Below are 24,899 nucleotides of genomic sequence, written 5' to 3'. Positions count from 1 at the left end.
AGTGAGAGCCATTGTCCACAAATGGAGAAAGCATAGAGTAGTGTTATGTGTCGTATAATAAACCATAGGCAGTATGGTAACCTGGTGGTTAGTACATCTGCCTCACAGCACTAAACATTTTGGGATCAAATTTCAGCTCTGGCATTCCTTAGTGGAGTTTGCCTATTCTCCCCGTGCTTGCGTGGGTTTTCTCCTGGGACTCCGGCTTCCTCCCTCCCGCATTCCAAAAACATGCACGTTCGGTCAATGTGAAAGTGAATTGCTGTTTGTCTGTATGTGCCAGTGCAGGGTCCGCCCTCATCCAAAGTCAACAGTGATAGTGTCTCGCTCACACAAATGAGTGCAAGCATTATTAAAAAAAATGTATCATAAGCCATCATGTTTAATGTAATGGAGCCATAATTTGGGCTATTATGAGGCAATGTTGCATGCGCGTATAATTGACGTTGGAAACCAATTTCCAGACTTCTTTGCTGCTTTTGTGACTTCATTGATGTGACAAGGAGAAGCTTTATCAGCAGCACAAGAGTCTGCATCTTACCTTCATCTTTTCATGTCAAATTAAAGCAGATGAGTCAAGCAGGAGAAATGTTTGATTGCAGCTCGCTGCCCTAATTCTTTCCCTTTTCACTATTATTGCTAACACAGTACCATGTAACCATGTTTGAGTGGCATTATTCAACAAAAATAGAAGCAAATATTTAGGTGTTCCTAAAATATTAAGCCTCTCTTGGACAATGCAAGTTTTTACACTTCAATGGCTGATGTGAATGCCGTCAGGAGATGGCTGATTGCATCATCAGCCGTCACCAGAACGCCACTGAAAGCGTGAAACCATCGCTGCGCTCCACTCTTTCATCCCCTTCTTCATTGATGAAAACCCTCCAGCTTTTTCTTTTGTCCCCCTTCATCCTCTTTTTTATTTTTTTATTTTTTTACCTGGGCCTTTTATCTTCACATCACCGCCGGTCCCTTTAACAATAATAATAATAATAATAATAATAAAAAAATAAAAATAAAAATGAAAGGAGGGAGGAAAAAAAGTGACAGATCAACTGTTTCAAATGTAGCCGGGAATGTCGCTCGCGCCTCGGAGCGTATGATATTGCCACGGCCTTCTCCCTGACCTCATTCCAAATATGAAGACTCATATTTCAATACTGCTTTTTTATTATTATTATTTTCTATTATGATCCCATCTTGCAGTGGGAGCTGAATTTCCAACTTTTTATTCCATCTAATAAATGTACTGTGATTGCGGGGAATGGAAAAATCAACCACTTCCTACCAAAGCGGACACGATGGTTCTGCTGTGATCATTCGGGTTGAGTGAGCGCCCACGAACATGAGCAAAATGTCCGCCACAGCCGATAAAGCGGGCACACGTTCAAAGTGTATTGGAAGTGGGTAATGGCGCCGCCGGGCGATAATGAAAAGTAAGCCAACCCAAAGGAGGCCGTTCGGCCTCATGTTAAAACAGCATGACCACATTTTCTGCTTCATGAGAACAGAATTGAAGTGAACTTCCTCGTGTTTTATGAGTGATGTTTGTTATGGAAGCTTTCATTTCTCAATTTACAGTTGGGAGAAAAGCCAGGAAAAGAGATTGTGGAGACATCGTCTGGAGACAGACGTGTGTGCGGCCGGTCATCAGGCAGCTGATCCGGACGTGATTCAGAGTTACGTGAAGAGGGTGAGTTCAACAGGGGCAACGGGCAGACTGCTGCCATATTATTCACTTTTTCCCAACAAATGTTTTCCCGTTGAGATGCCAGAAGCCCAGGAATAATGTTCGCCTTTGTGATCTGCAATCAAAGAGATCAGTGTTGTACAATCATGCTACCACAGGCCCTCTCTGGCAACATTGGCAGCAATTTGTTGATGTTATCACCCTGCTGTTGTGTGGGTGGAGGGCTGTACATTCATCAAGTTTGACTGGCCAGTGACTATAGGGCCACAATATTAGGCACACCTGCACAATCTAATGAGGGACAATCCCAAAAAGCGATATTTACAAAGATAGATGAGATGGTCAGACTGAGAAACCGGTCTCCAAATCGGTGATGTCATGTAGCCGCCGTAGGTGAATGGCGATGTAGTGTGGGAAATAGCTCAAATATTTTTATATTTTATATTTTATATTATATTTTTATATATATATATTTTTATAGTGAATTTATATTTTTATATTTATAATATTTTAATAGCTCAAATATTTTTATATAAAAAAAAAAATATTTTTTTTACAGTGGGGCATAACATTTCCGGAAAGGAGACATGCATGCAAACTGATACAAATCAAAATAAAAAAACTGATTTATGACTAATTCATTTGGGAAAACAAGAATAAGTACACTATTGTAAATGCGCCAGAGTGGCCTCCGTGCTTTTAGGAATTATTAGTGCATGTGACGGAGCCATGCACAGCGCAACACAATTGATATTAAATGGGGTTGTTCTAACCATAATTACACTGTGAGACTGTAAAGTTCCCTGTGATTGACTATTTTAAGTTCATTCACATGAGTTTGGCAAGCCTAATTGCAAGTTAACAAATTCACTTTCTAGTTCAAAACAAGTGAATACAAGTGGAAACTAAGCACACCATTCCTACTTGTTGCATCTGTCACTGCCTCATGAATAGTGAACAGGTGAGACTTAACCCTTTAGATATCAGGCTAACATCACTTTTTACTCCCTCCCCTGCTTATACAGCCCAACAATGGGAAATGAAAATGTGCTCTATTGAATAGATTTGCATCTGAACGCCCAAAGAGCGCGCACAAAAGGAAACCTGATTGGATGGAAAATGCACATCACGGAGTCTCGTGTGATCGGCTCCAGCAGCGTGATATGAATAGCCAATCAGATGAGAGAAGCAGAAGGGTTCAAGATAAGCATCCAGACTGATTATGTGCTGTGTGCGTGTTCAATTTTGTCATCTTTCCTTCTCTGAGCACTCGCCAGCCCTCCCACTCTCAATCTGTCTCCCCTCACAATTGTGCCGTTTTATTAGCTCATCTGCAGGGTTTTGTTGTGTTGTAACACACACATACTGTGTGTACATTGCACTAGTATGAATGAATGACGTGTGAGAAAGGTGTGTAACGAGGGAAAATGTCTCATTATTGCTCCGCACTAGTTTGCGGCCTCATTTCGCTGCCGTCGAGCCTGTCGGCCCGACTACGGACTGACAAACCACACAAACACACCATCTCTCGCTCTCTCTCTCTCTCTCTCTCTCACACACACACACAAGCACACACAGACACGCACACACGCACGTGGATGGACACGGATGAGGTCCTTTTGTCATTTCAATATTTGATCTTTGCACATGATTAGCATGGTTCTAATTCAGCTGAATACCAACTTGCCTTTGTGCGTGTGTAAATGAGGCTCTCACGTCACTTAAATAGAATCGATCGTAGCAGCATATAAATGGTGAATAGAAATATTCGCGTTGCCATGACTGATATGTTTTATATTGACATTATACGGACAAATGTTTGAATGAAAAACGTGCGCGTGAATATCAATCAATGCTTGAATTGAACGTGCCCGCTAGTGGCCTTGAGCAGCTGACATTCGGCAATCTAATGAGCTGCTTTATAGTGATTTTCAATGTATGATTTGACGTGGCGTGACATCGCATCATTGTGACAGTTGCTTTCTACCTATAAGATTGTGTGTGTGTGTATTTGTGGTAGAAATCCAGCATTATTGTTTTGTTGATGTTATATGCAGTTAGAACCAGTGAAATAAAATGGAAAACCCGTGGGAATGCTTGTCTCTCGGCATTCACGTATTATAGAGTGTCTATATCTAAAAACAAATCGGATTTGAAATCAGAAGACATGAATAAAAGGGCCAATCACATATTTATACTTAATCATATATCTGATGTCCTAAATGTTATTCTGGTTGAATGGATAAAAAATCTCACTGGAAGCTGCTATAGCTTGTCCCAGTACTTTTGTCTGTGCGGTTTATTTGTCTGATGCTTTGATTTTAATAAAAGTATTTTTGCGTGTGTATTGATGATGATGTCACACCGTTATTCTCCTACAGATCCAGGATGTAGCGGAGCAAGGGGTGATGTTCGTGGGCTTTCTCCAACAGCCAGGAGGGGCGCCCTGCTTCATATCTAACTGGGAGTCCGATGAGTTGTCGTCCTTGCACTCCAGCCCCTCCCCCATACGCCGACACCCCCTCAGTGTTAAATCCAGCCCAACAGATCCTTCGGATCCACGCCACAATGACTCTGGCGGCCTCCCCTTTGAACCCGGAGAGTTAAATCGTGACAGTGTCGAACACACAAGACGGGCTCACGGGGCTTCGCTGAGTTCAGAAGCAAACTTCCCTGCCCGGCCTTCAGAACTCAACCCGGAGGGATCAAATGAGCGGATTCAGATCTCACAGACCCCCCTCGCGGAGTCACTTGAAGCAACAAGCCAACCGTTATATCAACGACGTGAAAGTCAGAACCCGGCCGAGGCTCCAGAGAGGCAGCTGAGTCCCGGAGCTCCACAAAGTACGGGGACAAACAGACAAGAGGAGCTTAGCCCACCAGAACTCAGAGAATCCCCGGAGAGGCATTCCAAACTTCCAAGTCGGCGAGACCGAAAAGGATCAGCCCCGGACCTTACTTGGAACAACAACCACATCTGCATGAAAAAGGAGACAGGAAAGGAGGATCCTTCAGCACCAGCACAGGCTCGTAAGTAACTTGATGATATCACTTTCTGTTTCATAACAGACAGAGTTGACCTAGACAAGGGGTGTCCAAACTACGCGGGGCCATAGGCGGCCCCCAACATAATTTTTTTTGCGGCCCATAGCAAATACCGTATTAAAAGGCGCAGTCTCAGTTTTGGGGTCTATTTCTGTATTTAACGCATACATAAGGCGCACCGTATTATTGGGCGCAGGCATGGTAAAACATACGCTAGCTTAAAACATACGGTAGCATGCATGCACGCTAAAACAATGTTTTTAAAAAGGCAGCGGGAGCAAAACTGAGTTCGGTTGAAGTATTTAACAATCTACTCACGTTATTTTTTGATCAATCCTCATCCACAAATCCATCAAAGTCCTCATCTTCTGTATCCGATATGAACAGCTCGGCAAGTTCTCCATCAAACACGCCGGGTTCCCTCTCGTCATTGTCGGAGTCGGTCTCGCGGCCGGGGGGCTGTTCAGCAATGATGCCGGCTTTCGCGAAAGCTCGAACAACAGTGCGAGCAGACACGTTAGCCCGAGCATCCACAATCCGTTCACAAATTGTGGCCTAACTCGCCCGGCGCTGCCTCCTAGTCTTAGTAAAACTGTGTTCGGCATCTGTCATCCATCGCTTCCACGCCGCTCGCAACTTGACTTTGAACGTCCAGCGGTTGGAGTTCCTTCGCCGAGTTATTGCACTCAGTCGAAGGGTGACTGTAGAGACGCTTCTCCCGGCTGTTCTTTGCTCGTTAATCCATTGCTCGAGTTGGTCTTCCAACTCGGGCCACTTCGCCTTGTTTCCGCGGAAACCCAGCTTCGTTCGTCTTCACTTGGCGAAGCTCGTTTTCCTGCTTCCTCCACTCGCGAACCACAGATTCGTTGATCTTAATTTCTCTCGCGCCTGCTCGATTCACGTGTTCCTCGCGCAACGGATAGCTTGCAGTTTAAACTGTGCTTCGTAAGCGTGTCTCTTCGTAGGTGCCATTTTCGGGGGTCAGTAGCCAATCTGATGTTGTTTTGCACAATGCACATACCGGCGCTATATACCTACTGGGGGCGTGCCTTTAGCGTCCTCCTTTCACGCACACCGTTCCCCCTTTAACGTCCGCATGCTGTCCTCAGCCACGTCCGCTTTCCCTCTATATAAGCAGCGTGTCGGCAGGAAATGGTCGTGAAAGTACAGTGGTAAAAATGACATTTGACGCAGCCCGCAACGCTATGTTAGAGTGACACTTTTCATCACAAAAATCTGAGTATTAAATCATTCAAAATGGTAACCTGTATTAAATGTAGATTTATATTTTTATCATTTACAGTAAAAGCATTGAGATGATTCACTTGTTCCAAAAGAATTCTCAAGAAGGATTTTGTGGACTTTATCTCGCTTAGGAAATGGGAGAATGTTTCTCAAATTCACACTTTTTATCACCATGAAAAATGTTATTTATTCAAAATCTGTGGTGATAACGATTATTCGCTGGACAGGGAGAAGTGGAACATGTAAAAACTACTAACCTAGACTGCAAGATAATTGTAACAGATTTCAAAATGCCTATTTTTGGGGTGAAAGTAAAACGTTTGTTAGTGCAGTACATGGATTTGGAGGGCCCGCTGACTGTGTTTGCCTTGGGCCCTTAGATGACAAGCTGCACCCCAAAATCACTACAATATACAAACAATACAGTGCACCCCCGCTTACTCATGGTTCGGCATCCATGGATTCACCTATACAGGTTTGGGTTATTTTTTTAATAAACGCTAATTTGTGGTTTATCCCCGCTTAATCGGGATGAATTAATTAATTTATTGATTTTCCAAGATATTATAATGAGCATCTGGTCTGGCACGGCCCGTATTCTCCGAATAGCGGGAATGCACTGTCTACAAATTCTTGGGGGGGGGGGGGGTCAGTTTTAACGTGTTTAATAAATTAAAGTAGAAGAATTTTATTCCGGCCGTTCTATTTTTCTGTATGCAGCCGTGGGAGGAAAACGTTTTGACACCCCTGACTTAGGCCGAGACCAAATTTTTTTTCTTCCTCTATCTGTGTGTTCACATGTAGGGCTGCAGCTGTTTGCCTTATACAACTCAACGGGAGAACTCGACACGTCTTTGAGGTTCTATTCGCTCAGAGTGCCCTTGCGAATTCAAAAGGAGGCGGGGCTTGTTACAGAAGTCGATGGTGATTGGCTCGACCACATGACTCAGCATTTTACCAACGGAGCACAACTCGTTGATGGCTTTTTCCACCTCAGAGATGATAACGGTAAAGGACAGCGCTGAACTGTGGAACTTCCAAACCGTTAACGAGCTTTACGCTAACTTTTGCCGTACACCCTGGACGTGATGCCAGTCAATTACAGAGTATACAGAAAAACCGCCATTCATACTCACTACTTATGGGAAATTTTAGTTAATAGTGTCAATTTACAGTTCAATGAACCAAACATGCAGTTTTTTTTAAGATCGTGGGAGGAAGCCTGAGAGAGAACATTCTTAACTACCATCCAAATAAAATAAGTTACACAATCTTAATGTCACAGAGGTTAAACTCTGGTTATATTAAAGCTTAAAATTAATAAAACCCTCCTTAACATTAACTTTGATACAAGTAGTAAAGTTTATCTAGCGACGTGAATGGCGATGTGGCGTGTTGCTGCTTTGAATGTAAGTGTGCTTCCCTTATGTAATATCCTGTGATATGTCTTCTACTCTTTCATGCTCTTCTCTGTAGGAAAGAAGAGTGAACCCTTTCATGATCATTTATGCCGCCGTTTGGTGCGATGACGCGTTCGATGGTTGTTGGAATTCTGAGTTTTTGTACTTTAGGGCCTTTTGTCAGTGTTTTGCCATACATCCCAGTTTGTTTAGTGGCTTGCCACTCCTGTAATTGGCTGCCGTGCAACAACATGAGATGTGATTATTGTTGTGCCACAGCTCAGCAGCTCACACTGGAAATGAGTGTTCATCCACATGTGGAATAAAGCAGGTTTAGGACTAAAAGAAGAGTGGGTTGAGAACAAGACTGGGGACAGAGGAGTTGAGCTGTTAAAAGACGTCCAAATCACGAGCATTCTCCACTTTTCAGATCTCGGTTTTATTCCTCTTTCCAGATAATGGGGTTTCATCTGGAGACAGTGTGTTCATTTTCCACAACTCGACAGAGGAGACCACAAGCACTTCCTACGACGCCATCGTGGTCGAGCAGTGGACTGTCATTAATGTGAGTTCCTTCATGTTTCCTCCGCTGTGACGCATTTTTGTTGCTGCTTTCTAGTCCAACATTAGCTATACTTGCACAATATAACGAGCTATTGCAAAAAAAATGCAATTACAAAGATTATTAGCTTGGCACAGACTTCTGCCAAGGCCGAACAATCCTCCATGTCCTTCTGGATTGTTTGATTAAAATAAATAAATAAATAAATAAATCATCAAGTCCAAGGTAATACTGTTCCGCTCCAATCCTGTCGGTGGGTGAATTGTGCATTACAAAGTGAGTGCTGGCTGCCACACTGCTAGAAAGCAAAAAAGAAAAGGTTCGGACAAGCAAAGTGGAACATCTGAGCTTAATTTGGGGTCAATCTGAGGCACTTTAAATGGTGGCTGACTCCCATTTAGCATGTGTTTGAATGTGATTGTTTAATTCTGATCACAGCCACATCCCCAGTTATGAGGCTGCGCACACTTGTGCAACCCCATGATCTGTTATTTGTTTTCCTTCCCCTCTCGAAAAGATTTTTTTTTTCATTCAAATGAGTTGTCCAGATTAGAGGTTACATTAATGGTCAAAAACGTTTTGAAATTGGATATTTAGGTCTATTTAGATATAGATAGACCAAAATATAGATATACATATATCTATATATATATATATATATATATATATATATATAAAGCCTAGCATTTGCACAGTGGTGTGTAGACTTTTTATCGCCACTGTATATTTACAACCTAAATTCTAATATTTGTTTCATTAAATTGTCGTAACTTATTCTTAACAATTTACAGGTATTCTCTTACTTCCATTGTTTTGACTGCATTACTTCCAGTACCTATGTCAATGTTTGATTTTTTTTTTTTAAACATTTTATTTATTTCTTTATTTATTTTTGTCCCATCGGATTTCAGCCATGACAATCTAATCGAGCCATTGCCTTCAGAATCAGTAGTGCCGCTTGATGTAATTAGCAGTGGGACTGTTTCTTGAACCAATCAGATTGGAAATTTTCCTCAGCGGGCCGACTCGCTGGCCCAGAATAACGTCAGCATTTTTCCATCATCTGACAGGATGGTCAGAACAAGCCAAGTTCCAGTAGCAAAACACATGTGATCTTCACACATGAATACATTTAATAAACAGGGTCTCTGGTGAGTATGATGTATTTGATTTGAATTATTTGAATCATGTCAATAGATAATGATTGATTCTGAACTGCTCGAGACAGCGCTGGTATATTGAGTTTTTGTGGACTGTTTCTCCTGGTCAGGGTGTGGTGGTGAAGGCGGACTACATCCCGTTACTGCAGTCTCTGGCTCCTTATGGTTGGAAGCTCATGTGTGTGTTACCCACACCCATTGTCAAGACCAACAGGTACAGATACTACTTCACCAGTCTGCCATCCTACAGTTTATGTACATTCAATCATGCAGTCCACAGAGATCTAGATGTATGAAAGAGGTCATCTTTAGGTTAAAAAAAAAACCAAAACAATACTGTGTACAAAGTCACGGGAAAGTCAATAGTTCTGTTCTTGAAAATAAATGAAACACTTGTGAGCTCTAAAAAGCTCAAAAGGCCTGAAAAATCTGTTCCTTGGTGAACAGTAACAAACTTTGGAGAAGGTGGTCGTATTATCAGTTTACAATCAAGACGTGCATTCATGAATGTAAAATGCAAACCACTGGTAACGTTCAGAACAGGGAAGCCAAATTCCATTTTTTTTTAAATAACAAATAAAAATAGCCCCCAGTGTTGTGGAATTATTATGTCATTGCCTATAGCAGTGAGTTTCAGTGTGGTATTAGTAGCACCAGCGGTACACCGGGCTCCCTCTAGTGATTGGCGATAGAATCACTGAATTAAATATCAAACTGTGCAGAACATTTACACTTTTTAAATGTAAAACCTAAAACCTGTGTTTTAATGTTGGTCATGATGGTGATACTTGGAGAGCTAAGTAGTTATTCTTTTAGGTGATACCACTGGCCTATAGATAACACAAGATGGTGGCAAAGCACTATTTTTGTCTCAGTCAAAATACTAAACTCACGTCAACATCGTCGACACCAAGATGCTCCAGAATTGCGGAAAAGCACTACTTTTGTCGAAACGAAGCTCCTCAATTCACTTCAATATGCAGTCGTCAAAAAAATCTCCAACAAATACAAAGGAGGGGAAAGGCCTTGATCCAAAGCATACCTCATTACGTGCCAGACATGGTGGAGACTTTGGATGATTGTTAGAGACTATGCAGGTATGGTTAATTGTTGTTTTGGTGTTTCAAAAAATAAAAATTCCTCATCCAAACAATTCTGGAATAACTGCATTGAAAGGCAAGGGAACATCATTCACTTTCCACTTTTAGTAAGCACTAGAACAATGCCCAATTTTTTTATTACAGCAGCAAACTGAAAGGCTCTTACTTTCCTAATGAGGACTATTATGTTTCATTGTGCAGCGTTCTGCCTCAGTCTTCTAAGAATTAGCGCTGACAGGCTTACCTAACAAACACAATACAGTTGCTACGAGATCTGACAAATCCAGATCTTATGCTGGATGCCTTAACATGAAACCACTTTTTCAATCTGTCAGCCAAAAGCACGACGGCTGATCTCTTCGCCTTGTAACCTGTCGTGTTTCAAAAACGCGGCGAACAAAAGAAATAATTTTGAATGCATCATCACATTCCGGCTTAAAGGAATAAAACATTGCTTTTTTTTTTTTTTTTTTTTCTGTCTGCAGTGACGGGAGTTTGTCGACTAAGCAAATCCTCTTCCTTCAGAGACCTCTTTTACAGCGCAAGAGAAAAGACTTCAAGGTTGGTAGCAGGCTCCATCATTACAACAAATCTGTCACTCCTTCTAAACGTGGCTTTGACTTGATGTTACACTAGGTGCCGCTATGAAGTCACGTTACTAAATATGGAATGTACAATTAATCTAAATGTGGTCTAATAATAGGCAAATGCCTCGTGCCGTACAGAAAGAATCATCAGCGAGAGGCTTTGTTGCATTTTGTCAGGTGTCTACAGGGAAAGGGAGGAGAAAAAAAAAAAAAAAAAGATGAGGCACAGAGCTGAAATCTGTCAAACGGCTCCATTTTATTTCAGATGCTGAACCTCCGAGGTCGCCACAAGACAAAAAAACACTCATGCGGAGAGATGCTTGAGGAGGGCGAGGACAGGTCCCTTGTCATGGAGACAGAGATGGGCAAGTTGAGACACATAAAAGAGGAGGACGTTGAGGGGAGGAGGAGCTGGGCCAGAGGAAGGACGGAAGGATGGAGCGAGGAGGAGGCCGAAGAGGACGCACATCAAAAGGACCTCTCGTTCCTCTCGGGAAGCCTGGTGTCTGTTGAAGACCAGGAAGAGGAGACGGATGTTGACGGTATGCTAACATCCGAGCGGGAAAAGGCGGTGAGATGGACAGATGTGTGTCACAGAGGAGTCAAAGAGAAGGTAAAGACAGACGAGCACATCAAACGTCAACTCTTTTCCGGTGTCTGTTGACGTTTTGGGCACAAAGGGGAACCGAAAAAGGATTTGGATTGACCCTCAAAAATTCGGAATGCCTTGTGGTTTTGCATAGGGCCGTGTATTTGGTATCTGGGCCTTTCGTGGGGATTTACCCAACTTAATCCACCGCTATCACGACGCAATTATAGAAACCATCCATACTGTACAAAAATATAAACAGAACAGCACGCACCTGTAGTATGAACATCATCTGGAGCAGTTCATACTCAATTTATCAAATGAAATGTTGAAAAATAAAATGTGTCATAATCACCATAGAGCGCGGGAGGGGCAATTTATGCCAGATGTACAAATCTGTCAAAAAAGCCGGGAAATTGAAACGATGAAAAACAGTTTCACGCTATGCTACCATTCTGTACTACATAGTTAGTCTTTCAACTACTTTTCGGCAGTTATCTTCAAATATGTGTCATTTATTTGGAAACAAATCTATGACTTCACTTTACAGGGTCTATAAATTACATCGACCGGCAGATTAGATCGTCATGGCAGCGCATAGAAGCTTAAATCTGATTGGACAACAACAAAAATTACACATCATCATGTACTGGAAGCAGCGCAGCCAAGAGAAACGTTACATAATTAAGAGAATAGACAGTTGGGAATCAATTCATACAATTACAAGGAACAAACAAACAGACCTTAGGTTGTAAATGTAGGGCAGTGAAAATGTGTGATCATGCGATAATGGCCCTGACTGCTCACCACTGCTATCTGTAGATCAAACAGCGACCACTTCATTAGGTACAGCTGGACAATCCATTGGCATCCAATCTACCTTTACTTGACTTTACATACGTTAATCTATCAACAGTATCTATTTTACAACTAGGATAATGCTCAAATTTGATTGACACTATCAGCGAGGTATTGACTAAATTAATCAGTATTAATATGAGGTCGTGGATGACCGCAGTGTGTCCCGCTGTGCTTTATATTTAATATTTTCGAATCCATTCTCGTATGCACGTCTTAGTGGAAAGGTTGTGGTATTACAGCTTCGTCACTCCTCCAAAACACACGATATATTGTTGAAACTTGATGAAGGAAATATAGTTAAAGAACTTCAATGTTATAAACACACAAAGAGTTAAACGACAGCAGGCACATTTTAAAACCAATGTATGCCAGTAAGAAGAATGTAACAATTTCTTATGTTTGTTGTGGTGTTGAACTGCACGACTCTGTTTTAACTGTCATGTACCGTAAGGTGACGCGGTGCGGTTCTAAATCACTGTAAACCTCTACCACAATAATAAACAGTTAATAGCGTTGAATATCTATTCAACTCTTCTTTGACAGTATCAATCAAAAAGGAGCATTATCTTTGGAGTCAGAATATTTGATTCCACTATTGTATTGGATGTCAACATGAATATACAGGTGTCCCTAATATTGTGACGGGTATATTTGCAAAAAAAAAAGCATCCATCTCCTCCACTTCGGGAATGTAGATGAAGCTGAGGTTTGAGCTCCTTGAAATAGGAATCAGTGTTGTGCACTTTGCTGCTTTTTGGGGTCACTGTTGCTAATTGATGTGCTTGTATGAAATGAGACAAACAAAGGCTAACAGTCCGAGCTTTTTCGTCCTCTTAAAGTATTCTGTTGCCTTGTTTGCTACTTTACTGCTGTTAAGACTGTTTCATATGGAAATGATGCCACTAGGATTGTTGTATGTAAATTAATTAGTCTGTATACGATACTATACTATATATGTATACTATATACTATATTAGGGTGTCCCGTTTGTAAAGCGGCTGATGCTAAAAATGAAAATAACATTTTGTCACATTTTGCTTCAAAAAATTTTTAAAATTTGGAATTCCTGAGACACTTTTTTTGCACATTTACAACAATATTTGTCAACCTAAGAGCTATATGCACATTCTAAATGATGGAAAGGGTCTCTTGGACATAGATTATGGTGATAGTAACTAACTAAAACAACAAACTTATTTGGAGAACATTTATTTCAAAGTGAACCCAGCCCAAGACCCACAGCTTTCATAAAAGTGACACTAAAAACTCAAAGCACCCATCAAAAAGTTTCTCCAAACGTATTCATTCTAGGTAGTAGGTTGTTGTTATTAATTTGATCCAAAACATTTCGATTCAACATTCATTTTTAAAGTTAACATTTAGATTTAATGCTTGCATTTAGTTAACATATAAACACATTTAACATTTAGGTTTAGAATTTAATATTTCAATGTTAACCATTGAATATAACTGACAAATATTGTTATAAATGTGTATAAAAAGAAGAACGTGACTTGAAAATTCACATTTTTTTTAAAACATTGAAGCTAAATGTGACAAAATATTGCTGTTATTTTCAGCATTAGCTGCTTTACAAACCGTACACCATTGATTGTAAAACATTAGGATCATCCATCCATCCATTTTCTGAGCCGCTTCTCCTCACTAGGGTCGCGGGCGTGCTGGAGCCTATCCCAGCTGTCATCGGGCAGGAGGCGGGGTACACCCTGAACTGGTTGCCAGCCAATCGCAGGGCACATAGAAACAAACAACCATTCGCACTCACAGTCACGCCTACGGGCAATTTAGAGTCTCCAATTCATGCATGTTTTTGGGATGTGGGAGGAAACCGGAGTGCCCGGAGAAAACCCACGCAGGCACGGGGAGAACATGCAAACTCTACACAGGCGGGGACGGGGATTGAACCCCACACCTCAGAACTGTGAGGCTGACGCTCTAACCAGTCGTCCTCCGTGCCGCCCATTAGGATCATGTTACCCAAATTAAAAGAAGTAGTGTATTGTGGTCTACTTGTGCACATTGTTTTACATCCCAGTGTAGGGGATTTATGTTTATCACAGCATTTAATGATGAGGTTTTAAGAATTTGACAGCTAGCATGCATATTTTTCCTCGAGTGTGTGATTTTCGGGTACATATTGTTTGGCATGCTACTAGGCGCCAAAGAAAGTTCAACTGTTCAGTGATTTCTAGAAATTTAGTTCCATCCCGTCAGCCCACAAAAAAACAAACATTTCATTGCAGCAGCAGGGAGGCTTTCAATAAGTCATATATGTGCCCATTTATATAATTAGTTACCATGAAGTAAGAAGACATTTACTAGACAAGCTGCTTCAGTAGGCTTATGGAATGCAATGAACTGCATCAAAATGTGCGTACAATAGCTCTCATTCAATTGTGAAAGTGGACCTGTTATTGTGGCAGATGAGTGTATTTGGTTAAATTGACTCTGTAAAATAGGAATTGTGTACAGTGCTATTTATTTCTTTTTTTTCTTCACCACGTGTTGTGTGTAACATGTAAGCATTTACATAAAACCCAAAGTAAATTAAGCATTTCACGCAGCTTCTCCGTAATTTATTTCATTCAATCATCACATTAGAGCATAGAACATTTCCCTTGTGGAACAACTCAAATGAAACGAGAATGGCACCCCCGCCGAGTGACGCTCACGAGACGCTCGTTCGTGACAGTCTCCACGGGAGGTTTTAAGGATACGGACCAATCAGGGGCCACCTGGAGGCTCCATGACAGTTACGCCGTGGGTTTCTCACTGAGCCATGTCATACTGCTTGTGTGTGTGACTGAGAAATAGTGTGTACAACCCGAGTCAAAACAGAAAATTGTACATGTCATACTAGATGTAAAGTGTAACTGCAAATAATTCAAACAATGGATAACAACAGCTTTAAAAATGTTTCCATTTGTGTATTAATGCATTAACCCAGGACTGGAATCGAGATTGCACTTTGAGTCAATAAATATTGGACCCGCACAACTCTGCACAGCTGCAGGGTGACTAAAAACACATTACATCTTCACAATGAAAATGAAATGAAAGTACTGTCAGCTCCTGTGGGTCAATGTTCAGGTTCCGGCTGCATGCCTGAGTACTTCCACTGCTCCACATAAAGTTCCACATCGCTTGATTAATTCTGCTGTGTTCCAACTCCCACCACACAATTGCATTAAGAAGCTCAAAACGGGGAGCCGGATTCCAAAAAAAAAAAAGAACACAGTGGCACCCTGGGAGCAGCTACCACCACTTCTCAAAGAGAATTCTGTCTTGTGGTAGGCCAAGGTCCAAGAGGGTTTTGGAAATCGCCTCAATCATGGGCGGAGGTCCACATAGGTAACACAAAGTCCTCTGGCGGTCCACGTGTGTCCGCAACTCTTCCTGTGCGATTCTCCCACCTAGGGACACAAGTTCATAAATTAGAAAAGACGGTCATTCTTTGTGATGGTGTCCAATTTAACAGGATAGATCTTGAGCCAACTTGTTTTTGCCCCACTGCGGGTGTGTAAGTGAGAGGCAAATTGTCCTAGAAGGACACAGCCCAATGGGACAGAAGGATGTGCTGCAATTGATTTTTATTTTTTCTTGGCATGTGGCTGTTTACTACAAGAAGAAAAAGGACATTGTGTATTCTTCTGTTTCATCTCCATCACATGGAAGTGTCCCGTTTCCTAGTACAGTGTGTTCTGCTACAACCACTTTGAGGACAATAATTGATTAGTCAATTAATGAATTGTAAAGTAATCTTATGATTGTGTAGAATCGATTGTTGCTGAATGGCGTCATCAGGGCAAATGGATTTGGAAAAAAAACTTGAGGCTTGGTTCAGGCTGCAACCGACAAAGGAGCTGTTGATTCAATCTCAACGAGTTCACTTTCAAATGGAGTCAACGTGACGTCACCTGTCGGACATTGAATTGTTGTATTAAAAAAAAACAAATATCTTCTGCCAACTACAATTTTATTTTCATGAAAATATTCACGATTTTATTTATGTCCATCCCTAAACCCAAGCAAATGGTGGCAAGAAATAGTTAGTTATTTTTTGTGAACACTTCCTAATACGCTGAAGGGTGGACACAGGAATCAACCAACTATGATGATGAACTTACTTGCCCCTATCTTAAGGAAAAAAGTGGATCGATCCTTGTGTGCATATATAATAATTCCTCGCACATTCGTGGTTCAGTATTTGGGAATTCACCTATTTGCATTTCTTTCTTTTTTTGGGGGGGGGGCATTCCTCTCAGTATTGTTGAAAAATCATTTGCAGGTTCTAAGATGGTGCCAAAGCCCTGCCTAAATAGGAAAGCAATACAGTTGGTCCAAGAATGTTGAAGTGATTCATCTCAACCATATGTTGGGGAGGAGCTAAGTTTAGCCTGGGTTGTTAAGTGTCTTCACTACATGTGCATGTACATATGCGCTTGGGGTGTTTTTATAATAAAAAAATAATAAAAATAAAACATTTTAATGGTAATGTTGTAAGATGAGTTTGAAATGATAAACTGTTTTGGGACCACAGTTTGGATTATATTTAAGGTGTAAATTATTAATACTGTATTGGCAAAGATTTGTCGAGGTGTCAATTGCGTTTTTTCACAAGTACCATTAGGGGTCGCTTTTGATTATTGTATTTTACTTACGGTTGACAAAAGCCTGGAGATGTGGCTCAATATCTGTGCTCTGCTGGGTGACATGGAATTCACAAGTCAACTTGTCAGGAAACTCCCTGCACGTCCGCAGGATCGGATTCTTGGGAAGCAGAAGGTAGGAAAATCACTTGCTAGTACCCACCCATCAGCAATAAAATAAGGTTGCATAACAATTATAATCCCTCCAGGATCCAAGGGGAACACAACCTTGAAGAGCAGCTCCTCGGTGGTCTTGGCGCTGTAGCAGAGGTGGACAGAGCCAATGTTGTAGCGCCGCCCACCAGAGGCTCGGCTGAGCTGCAACAAATCGGCCGTGTGCGACAAAATGGAGTAGAGCGGGTTGATGCCCACGCCGCCGGCGACCAGCAGCAGATCCACACCGGGGTCCGAAGGTGAGGGGTCAAAGTAGAAGTCGCCGCCAACGCGCACCGCTACCTGAGCGCCCAGAGCGCACTGTGAGAGGAAGCAGGAGAGAGCTATGACACAGTGAAGTAACTCTCCTTGAAAATACTCAATTATTTCCCCTGATTTTTCTCAATTTCGTATTTGTTCTTTGATGTATGATTTCTTTATTATTATTATTTTTTTTTTTTAAAAAAAACAAATGCACATGAGAAAAGCATTTAGCATGAGGTTTTATTTGACGTCCAGGACTTGCGTCTTTGCCCATTCATTTCTTTCAGTCTTTGGATTGGTACTGTAGACTTGCTCCTTTAAAGTACCTATAACGTCCACATGGCTTATATTTCACTAACAAGCTGTGTATTTTTCCTCAAGAAAACGAAACTGGCAGTCACTTCCAAGAGTATCAATCAGTTTTGGAGCATTTGGTAAGTCATTAATAGCCTTTGGAACACCCCTTTTACATTGCCATAAGCGACCCCCCACCCCACCGCCATCTTGGTGTGACGTAAGAGGCAGAAGTGGAGACTAAATCCGCTGCGTAGTTGGTATGGTTAAAGGAATGTACTATACTAGAAAGTTGCCAGTATTTACTCATATTTTATATATCGACACTGTCGAGCATCCTTGCACCTCCGAAATGACAACTTTCCAGGAAAAAAATAAATGCCATCTTGCTTGAGTTGCCAATCACCACTTTGAGTTGGTATTAGCCCCGATACTATTGCACTCACATGAACACATCAGCAGCTCCGTTATATTATTTTACAGTTATAACCGGCCCCCTTAGGCCAACCATACCTATGATGTGGCCTGTGATGAAAACAAGTTTGACACTCCTGTTATATAGACAAAACGGAGACAGACAAGCTTTTAACTTCTGCGCTGACCTTTTTGACTGAGATATGACTTGCAATAGAAACACACACTGAGTCTAAGATCAGAGCAAGCCACTATCTATACGCGGTAGTGTGCACGCACACTAAACCTGCAGCTCCACAATCAGTGATGACAGCTTGGCAGGTTACACTGAGGTAAGTCTTTGATGTTAAATAAGCAGTAAATATACTTTCGAACACAAAAAAAAAAAAAACACTAATCGTAAACTGATAGCACAGTTGACACACTGTTACGGCTCACAGGGAAGAAAACTATCAAACAACCCCCCCCCCCCCCAAAAAAAAAGGATCAAAGGATCCCACAGTGTCTGCAAACACACATCTCACACTACTTCCCCTAATTCATTCTCACCGTCACACACACGAGCTGTAGACAAACAAGCAAAAAGAGAGCTCGGAGGACACATTTTTCACATTCATACAGTAACTTGGAGAAGATTAGCATTAAAAAAAAAACATTCTCTCGAGGAAACAGATTAAGTTAAGAGGATGTCAGAACTTTGTTACTGCTGCGCTGGAGCCACACATACCCATCATGTGTAACACCTAACCTAAGGTACACTGAGTTTAAAGAGGACATAATATGGAAAATGCACTTTTTATGGGCATCATCAACAGAGTCATCAATACAGCACAGAAAACCATTGCCTGTCCTCTCTTCTGTACAGGAAATGGCAAACTGTAGACTACTTTCTAAAGCAATCAAAATATCACCCCTACCCCACCAAGGGACTGTTTCAATTACTCCCCTCAGGGAGGCGACACAGGTGCAAAGCAAGTACTAGCAGATAGACAGACAGTTTATTTCCAAAAGCTGTGACTCTTTTAAACAATGATAAAAATGTTACTTTGTGCTTGTATGTGAGGAGTGTGTTTATTGACGTTACTGTGTTTTTAGATTGATGTATGGAAGCAACAACTCACTGGAGCGGCGCTCCAATTTCATTGTATTTAATGCAATGACAATAAAGGTATTCTGATACTGAAGTTCTGGTCTCCAGAGTGCCTGCCCATCATGTTCACTGTAAAGCAGCCAAGTCATGGCTCTATCTGAATGTTTTCGGTGTGTAGGCATATCTAGCGAGCTAACCGCATGTCGCTATTGCGACGGATTATGAAGGCGCTCAAGTTCTTATATAGGGGGAGAGGGGCGATTTATGCCGGATGCCAAGTGCGTCAAAGGGCCCCATCCAGCCATTTTATTTAGTGCTTATATTCATAATTTAATTTGACTGAGTTGACTCCTGTTAATTTGTCTGTGAAAAGTGTTGCAAAATCTGAAACCAACATCCCATAAGAGAGGTTATATCTGACCCAAATATGTTAGAAAGCTGAAGGCAAACGATCTTCTGCTGCTGAATTGATACATTCCTATTTATCTTTAAACATTGGAAATGTACTGCCCAATATCAGAGCAGTGGGTGACAGTTTGGAAGTGTTTTAGATAATTGTCCTAAATCAAAGCAAGAATTTTACTGATTTGGAATAAACGGCAACAACTCGTCAGCCCACTCACCGCAGTGTGAACCCAGTGCGCTGGCGGGTGATTGGCAAATTTGACGGCCAATTCCACGACGCCCTCCCTCTGCAGCAGACCTGGGCTGGAGCACATGGAAAAACCTCCCACCTTCTCCACTCCTGGGATGAAGAAATCCACCCTGTAAAACAGAGACTGATTATCACTTTGATTTCCGTTACAGCTCGGTAAGCTTCCCGCTCGTCCTTCCCTCGTGGCCACACAACAATAGGAAAACAAGAGAAAGCCTGACTGTTCAACTGGCTACATAATGCTTGACTGGAGGGTAGAAACATGCTGAGCTGAAGGTCAAAGTGGGATTGTGTGCAGAGATTGTGACCTTTGACCTCAGCAAGGACGGCAGTTCTAGAAGGTAGCGGCAGCCAAACAAAACCAGAGGAAAATGCAGCGTGCCGGTCTTAAAACAGTGGTGACACGGCGTACTTCAACACGTGACCCGGAGAGGGGCACAATAACTCCAAACTGTTGTTTCTCCCAAACAATGACCATCTGTTTATCTCAACCTCTAGCTTCATGAACATGGATCTACTGCGAAAAGAACACGTATGTTCCACCCACCACCGCCTACACTTCTTCTCCTCAGCCTCCTCATCTTCTACCACGTGGAGACGAACAACTTAACAGCCCCTCTCTCACACAAACTCAAGGCTTTCCATGTATTTACATTCATTATCAAGCGCTTCAGGGAAACTGGCTGCTGTTTTTTTTTTTTTATCTCACCGCCGCCCACCTACAGTATGCGCTCATGTATGCGTTCTGCTCATTAACATTGGCAGAGCTGACTGACAGACGAGCACCCCCGTGAAGCCAGAACTAGTTTTTTCCGAAATTGTTAATTTGCCATTGTCCTTACAAGAGTCATGTGAAGGCATCTTTAAATAAGTCTGCAGCACTGAATGCACACATTTAGTTTGTTACCAATAAAATACTACAATTAATTCTTCTCACGAGATTAATAAAGTATTTATCTTAAACTACAAAAATATTTGAGCAGACCAATTTCCTTATGGCGTGATGGTTTGTACATGGACAAAAATCCACTATAAATATTGATTAAATAATTATAGTAATAATTATTTCCACAGATAAATGCTTACTTCAGTTCACCTTTCTGAATTTGTAAAACCTGCTTAAGTGTGCCAAGGCCAACGAAACACTGCCCACACCTGGTGTTTAAAAGCACTGCAGGCCTCGTAAAATTACAGCTAATCCTGACCTGCAAGTAATTTTTCTTCACAACACAAAATACATCCATCCATCCATTTTCCGTACTGCTTATCCTCACTAGGGTCGCGGGCGCATTGGAGCCCATCCCAGCTGACTCCGGGTGAGAGGCGGGGCACAACCCGAACTGGTCGCCAGCCAATCGCAGGGCACATATAAACAAACAACCATTTGCACCCACATTCACACCTACGGGCAATTTAGAGTCTGCAATTAACCTACCATGCATATTTTCGGGATGTGGGAGGAAACCCACGCAGGTACGGCCAGAACATGCAAACTCCACACGTGAGGCCAGATTTAAACCTGGGTCCTTTGAACTGTGAGGAAGATGTGCTTACCGGTCGCCTACCATGCTGCTCCCCACTAAATATGTACATCACAAAAATGAGTGCAGTATGTTTTAATGGGGAGTGTGTCCCTACTCACCATTGTCCTGCCTTGAAGTTAAAGTCTGGATGAGCAGTTATCCTGAGACGTTTTACAGACTCCGACTCATTCATGATGCCACATACTTGAGCAGGATAAACAGCCTGCGCGTGGGAGTCAGAGATTAAGCATTTGATCTGCAAGTTATAATGGGCCTATGGATAACATTTATCATCTTACACTTTGTCTTTGGTTGCTTGCCGTCCTCTCTAGATGGTCCATCTGTTTTTTGGAGGACATATTTCCTCTTCTAACAAAGAAATAAAAAAGGTATTCACAGTCTGTGGTTAGTCTTCAAGACAGCAACAGTTATAGGTGACAAGTTTGAGAATGGAAAGTATAACAAAATAGTATTTCTCCAAAACAAACATTGCTTTGTTTCTATTCACGCTGTCACAGGGTTATTAATTGAACCCCATGTTTATGGAGTTCTAGTTTGCAGTGAAGAATTCAACTTTTACGCTGGCTAGATAAATATTAGGCACCTGTCAGTATGATGCAGTGCATCCCTGCAAACCAATAATAAACATTTTGTGATGGTAATGCATAAAAATTTAGCTTTATCTTTTGATACAGCTCTTGTATTGGATCATTAGATTGGGAGCAAGATCTCATTGCTGCGTGTGAATTCGTCTTCATTAGTCAAAAGTTGTGTGATAGTTGATTATTTTGCAAAATATGTTAAGCTCTTAGGTTTTTCCACATATGCTACAAAGTAATTTCATCATAACATAATAAATATGACTTGTGGAGTTGTCTTGTAAAATCAGTACTGTTTCTGGTGCAAAACACCATAGAGTCAACATCCTAACTTATTCACAAACCATTATTGTGAGATATTGAGACTTCAGTCATTCTGAAACTGTGTGCTACGGCACATTGTTGTAATGTGAGAGATCCTCTGGTGTGCTGCAGGAAATAGTTATTTAAGATCTCCATTTGTCTTTTTCTTCAATTCCTGCAAGTATATCAGCTTTGTTTTCAACTAAACTGGTCCTGATTTCACACTAAGTACCTTTGTGAATAAACTGAGTCAAGATCATCATTTTATATATATATATATATATATATATATATACACACACACACACATCTTGTGATTTGTTTGGCGATGTGTCCTGAGATTTTTCCAATTCAAAATATGTGCCTTGGCTCAATCCAGGTTGGGAAACATTGTTCGACTGTACTGTACTATATCAATTTGGAAAGTAGATCCGACGTTAGTATTCAGTAGGACGGGAAATAGTACCGTTATGTCTATCTTTCGAAGTTTGAAAGTGAACTTCCGGGAAAACGGTAATACAACTCAGAATAAAAGGCATTAACTGGACTCACTGTGTGATGGACCAGGGAAGAAGTAGAAGGCGGTGGAGTCGGCCAGCGGCGGGACACGATGATGAGAAGCTCCGGCCAGCGGATGTCAGGACGCAGTGGACGCTCATCTCTACCTGTCAAGATATCAATGCGCAGCCAGGAGCAACATCTCGCGTGAGTTGTCAAACAAACGACGTAACAGACGTGTGCTAGTTCAACAAAACATCTTAACCACGATATATGACATTTGGTACTACTATTATTAGTACATTACTATTCTAATATTATAGAACTGCGCTTTATAGCGTTGGCGTTAACTTAGCCGAGTGATGCAAGTATATCCAGTGATGGCAAACGTGCTTAAATACCACTTACAAAACCAAAACACTTACTTTTTTTTTTTTTTTACATGGACGTGCATAAACTGAACAACACGAATGTCCACCCAAACACGACGTCATGTGATCTTCCTTACCTTTTTTTTTTTTTTTTTTAAATCATTCTACGGAGTGAACTTCTCATTCATGCGGTTAGTACTCGTTAGCTGATTACCTGCGATGCTAGCAAGAGCATCCCGGTTAGGTCTCACAAACACAAAACCCTCGCGATGATATGGAAGCGTCAGAAAGTTCAACTTACCAAGCTGATACAGCTTTTTTTGTCACAAAATGTTCATGTCTGCTACCTATATTATGTTAACAACCTTGGTCACATTGACGTTACATGACGTTGGTAGTTTCTTCTTCTGCTTACCAAATCGTAGCTTTTTCGACTCAATTGTATCACTGTGACGTTTATCGCCCCCTACTGTACATTTCGAACTTGGAGCACGATTGCCATGTTAAACGTCCATCTACTGTAAATACTAGCAATTTGAACAATTTTAAAATATTGAAAAATTATTCATACCCCTTGAAGTTTTTCACATTTTGTTCCCGTACTATCACAAATTTGAATGTATTCTATTGAGATCTTATTTAATAGACCGACACCAAGTAGCACATAATTGCGAAGTGGAACAAAAATGACATTGTTTTCAAAATTTTAAGCAAGTATGACACTGAAAAGTCTGGTGTGAATTTGTATTCAGCCCGCTGTTCTCCGATACCCCTAAATACAATCCAGTGCAATCCAATTGCCTCCAGAAGTCACCTAATTAGTAAATGGAGTCCTGAAAATTGCTGTTCAATCACACTCTTTCCATCCAATCTGGGTGAGCTTGAGCTATTTTGCAAAGTAGAATGGTCAAAACCTTCAGTGTCTATTTTTTGCAAAGTTGGTAGAAACATGCCCCAAAAGACTTGCAGCTATAATTGCAGCAAAAGGTGACGCGGGGGGGCTGAATACAAATGCTCACCATATTTTTTTCAGATTTTTGTTTACATAAAATTTGGGAAACTTTTTAATGTTACAATTATTTACCACTTTGTGTTGGTTAATCCAATTAAACGTAATTTCAAAAAGTTTCACATTTGTGGTTGTAAGGTGGCAACGTGAATACGTTCAAGGGGTATGAATACTTTGCAAGGCACTGTACATTTTATGTATTTCACAAAGTGCTTTTCATGGTTAGAATACAGAATGACAATACCTAAACAGAAGAAAACAGTCTACAGAAGAAACAGCTGTTTGTTCAAATGGAAGTGCATTCCACAGACTTTTATAAATAACCTGCATGGTCAGGGTTCAAGATAAAATGTAAAAATGGCAACTGGTTGTTGGAGAGATGCTAGTTTGCGGGTGACTTGAGCAAGGCACCCACCATCGCCCAGTTCAAGATGTGGAGTACTATTTGCTCACCCCTTGCCTGCATGTGTGTGATATGGGCTGCGCTGTGCAATGCAAAATATACAAAGCAATATATAGCAGAATGTAATTTGAACTTGAATGACCCCTTGAGGGATTATCATAAGTATAATCAATTCAAATGTAGTTTCAACCAATTGGGTGTTCTCAACAATATGGACAGTATTAAGATGTTTGTTGGTGTTAAAGCTACCATCGTTGTTCAAGTAAATACATTGAATTTGGAAACCTGTCATTCAATAGCAGTCTAAAAACAGTTGCATGTGAAAATGATTGTGCTGCGAAAAAAGGAGCAGCCTTTGTATAGAACTTCATCAAAGTTGTGCCCACATCTTGTGGTGGCTTTATGTGTAGGGTG

The 24,899-nt window shown here is 41.2% G+C and overlaps 2 protein-coding genes across 2 annotated transcripts in view; one reads left to right on the top strand and one right to left on the bottom strand.

Moving 5' to 3' along the window:
- The window catches only part of rftn1a (raftlin, lipid raft linker 1a), a 37,086-nt gene extending 22,263 nt beyond the window's left edge, over window positions 1-14,823 (top strand). Inside the window, exons 4-10 of the mRNA XM_061665002.1 lie at window positions 1,582-1,693; window positions 4,072-4,720; window positions 6,785-6,988; window positions 7,836-7,945; window positions 9,213-9,316; window positions 10,688-10,763; window positions 11,055-14,823. Coding sequence (XP_061520986.1) covers window positions 1,582-1,693; window positions 4,072-4,720; window positions 6,785-6,988; window positions 7,836-7,945; window positions 9,213-9,316; window positions 10,688-10,763; window positions 11,055-11,453 — 1,654 coding nt within the window. The 3' untranslated portion in view covers window positions 11,454-14,823. The remainder of the gene's footprint in view (window positions 1-1,581; window positions 1,694-4,071; window positions 4,721-6,784; window positions 6,989-7,835; window positions 7,946-9,212; window positions 9,317-10,687; window positions 10,764-11,054) is intronic.
- oxnad1 (oxidoreductase NAD-binding domain containing 1) lies at window positions 14,721-23,477 on the bottom strand. The gene is made up of 8 exons (XM_061665003.1): window positions 23,375-23,477; window positions 22,757-22,869; window positions 21,602-21,671; window positions 21,422-21,525; window positions 19,748-19,889; window positions 17,138-17,383; window positions 16,922-17,030; window positions 14,721-15,673 (listed from the first exon to the last, which is right to left on the bottom strand). The coding sequence occupies exons 2-8, from the start codon at window positions 22,861-22,863 to the stop codon at window positions 15,516-15,518; spliced, it is 936 nt and encodes a 311-aa protein (XP_061520987.1). The 5' UTR covers window positions 22,864-22,869; window positions 23,375-23,477; the 3' UTR covers window positions 14,721-15,515.
- Window positions 23,478-24,899: the final 1,422 nt, after the last annotated feature.

Source organism: Phycodurus eques, chromosome 20, assembly GCF_024500275.1.
Source record: "Phycodurus eques isolate BA_2022a chromosome 20, UOR_Pequ_1.1, whole genome shotgun sequence".
Lineage (NCBI taxonomy): Eukaryota > Metazoa > Chordata > Actinopteri > Syngnathiformes > Syngnathidae > Phycodurus > Phycodurus eques.
Note: the sequence above shows the minus strand (reverse complement) of the source record. Positions and strands in the feature narration are given on the sequence as shown.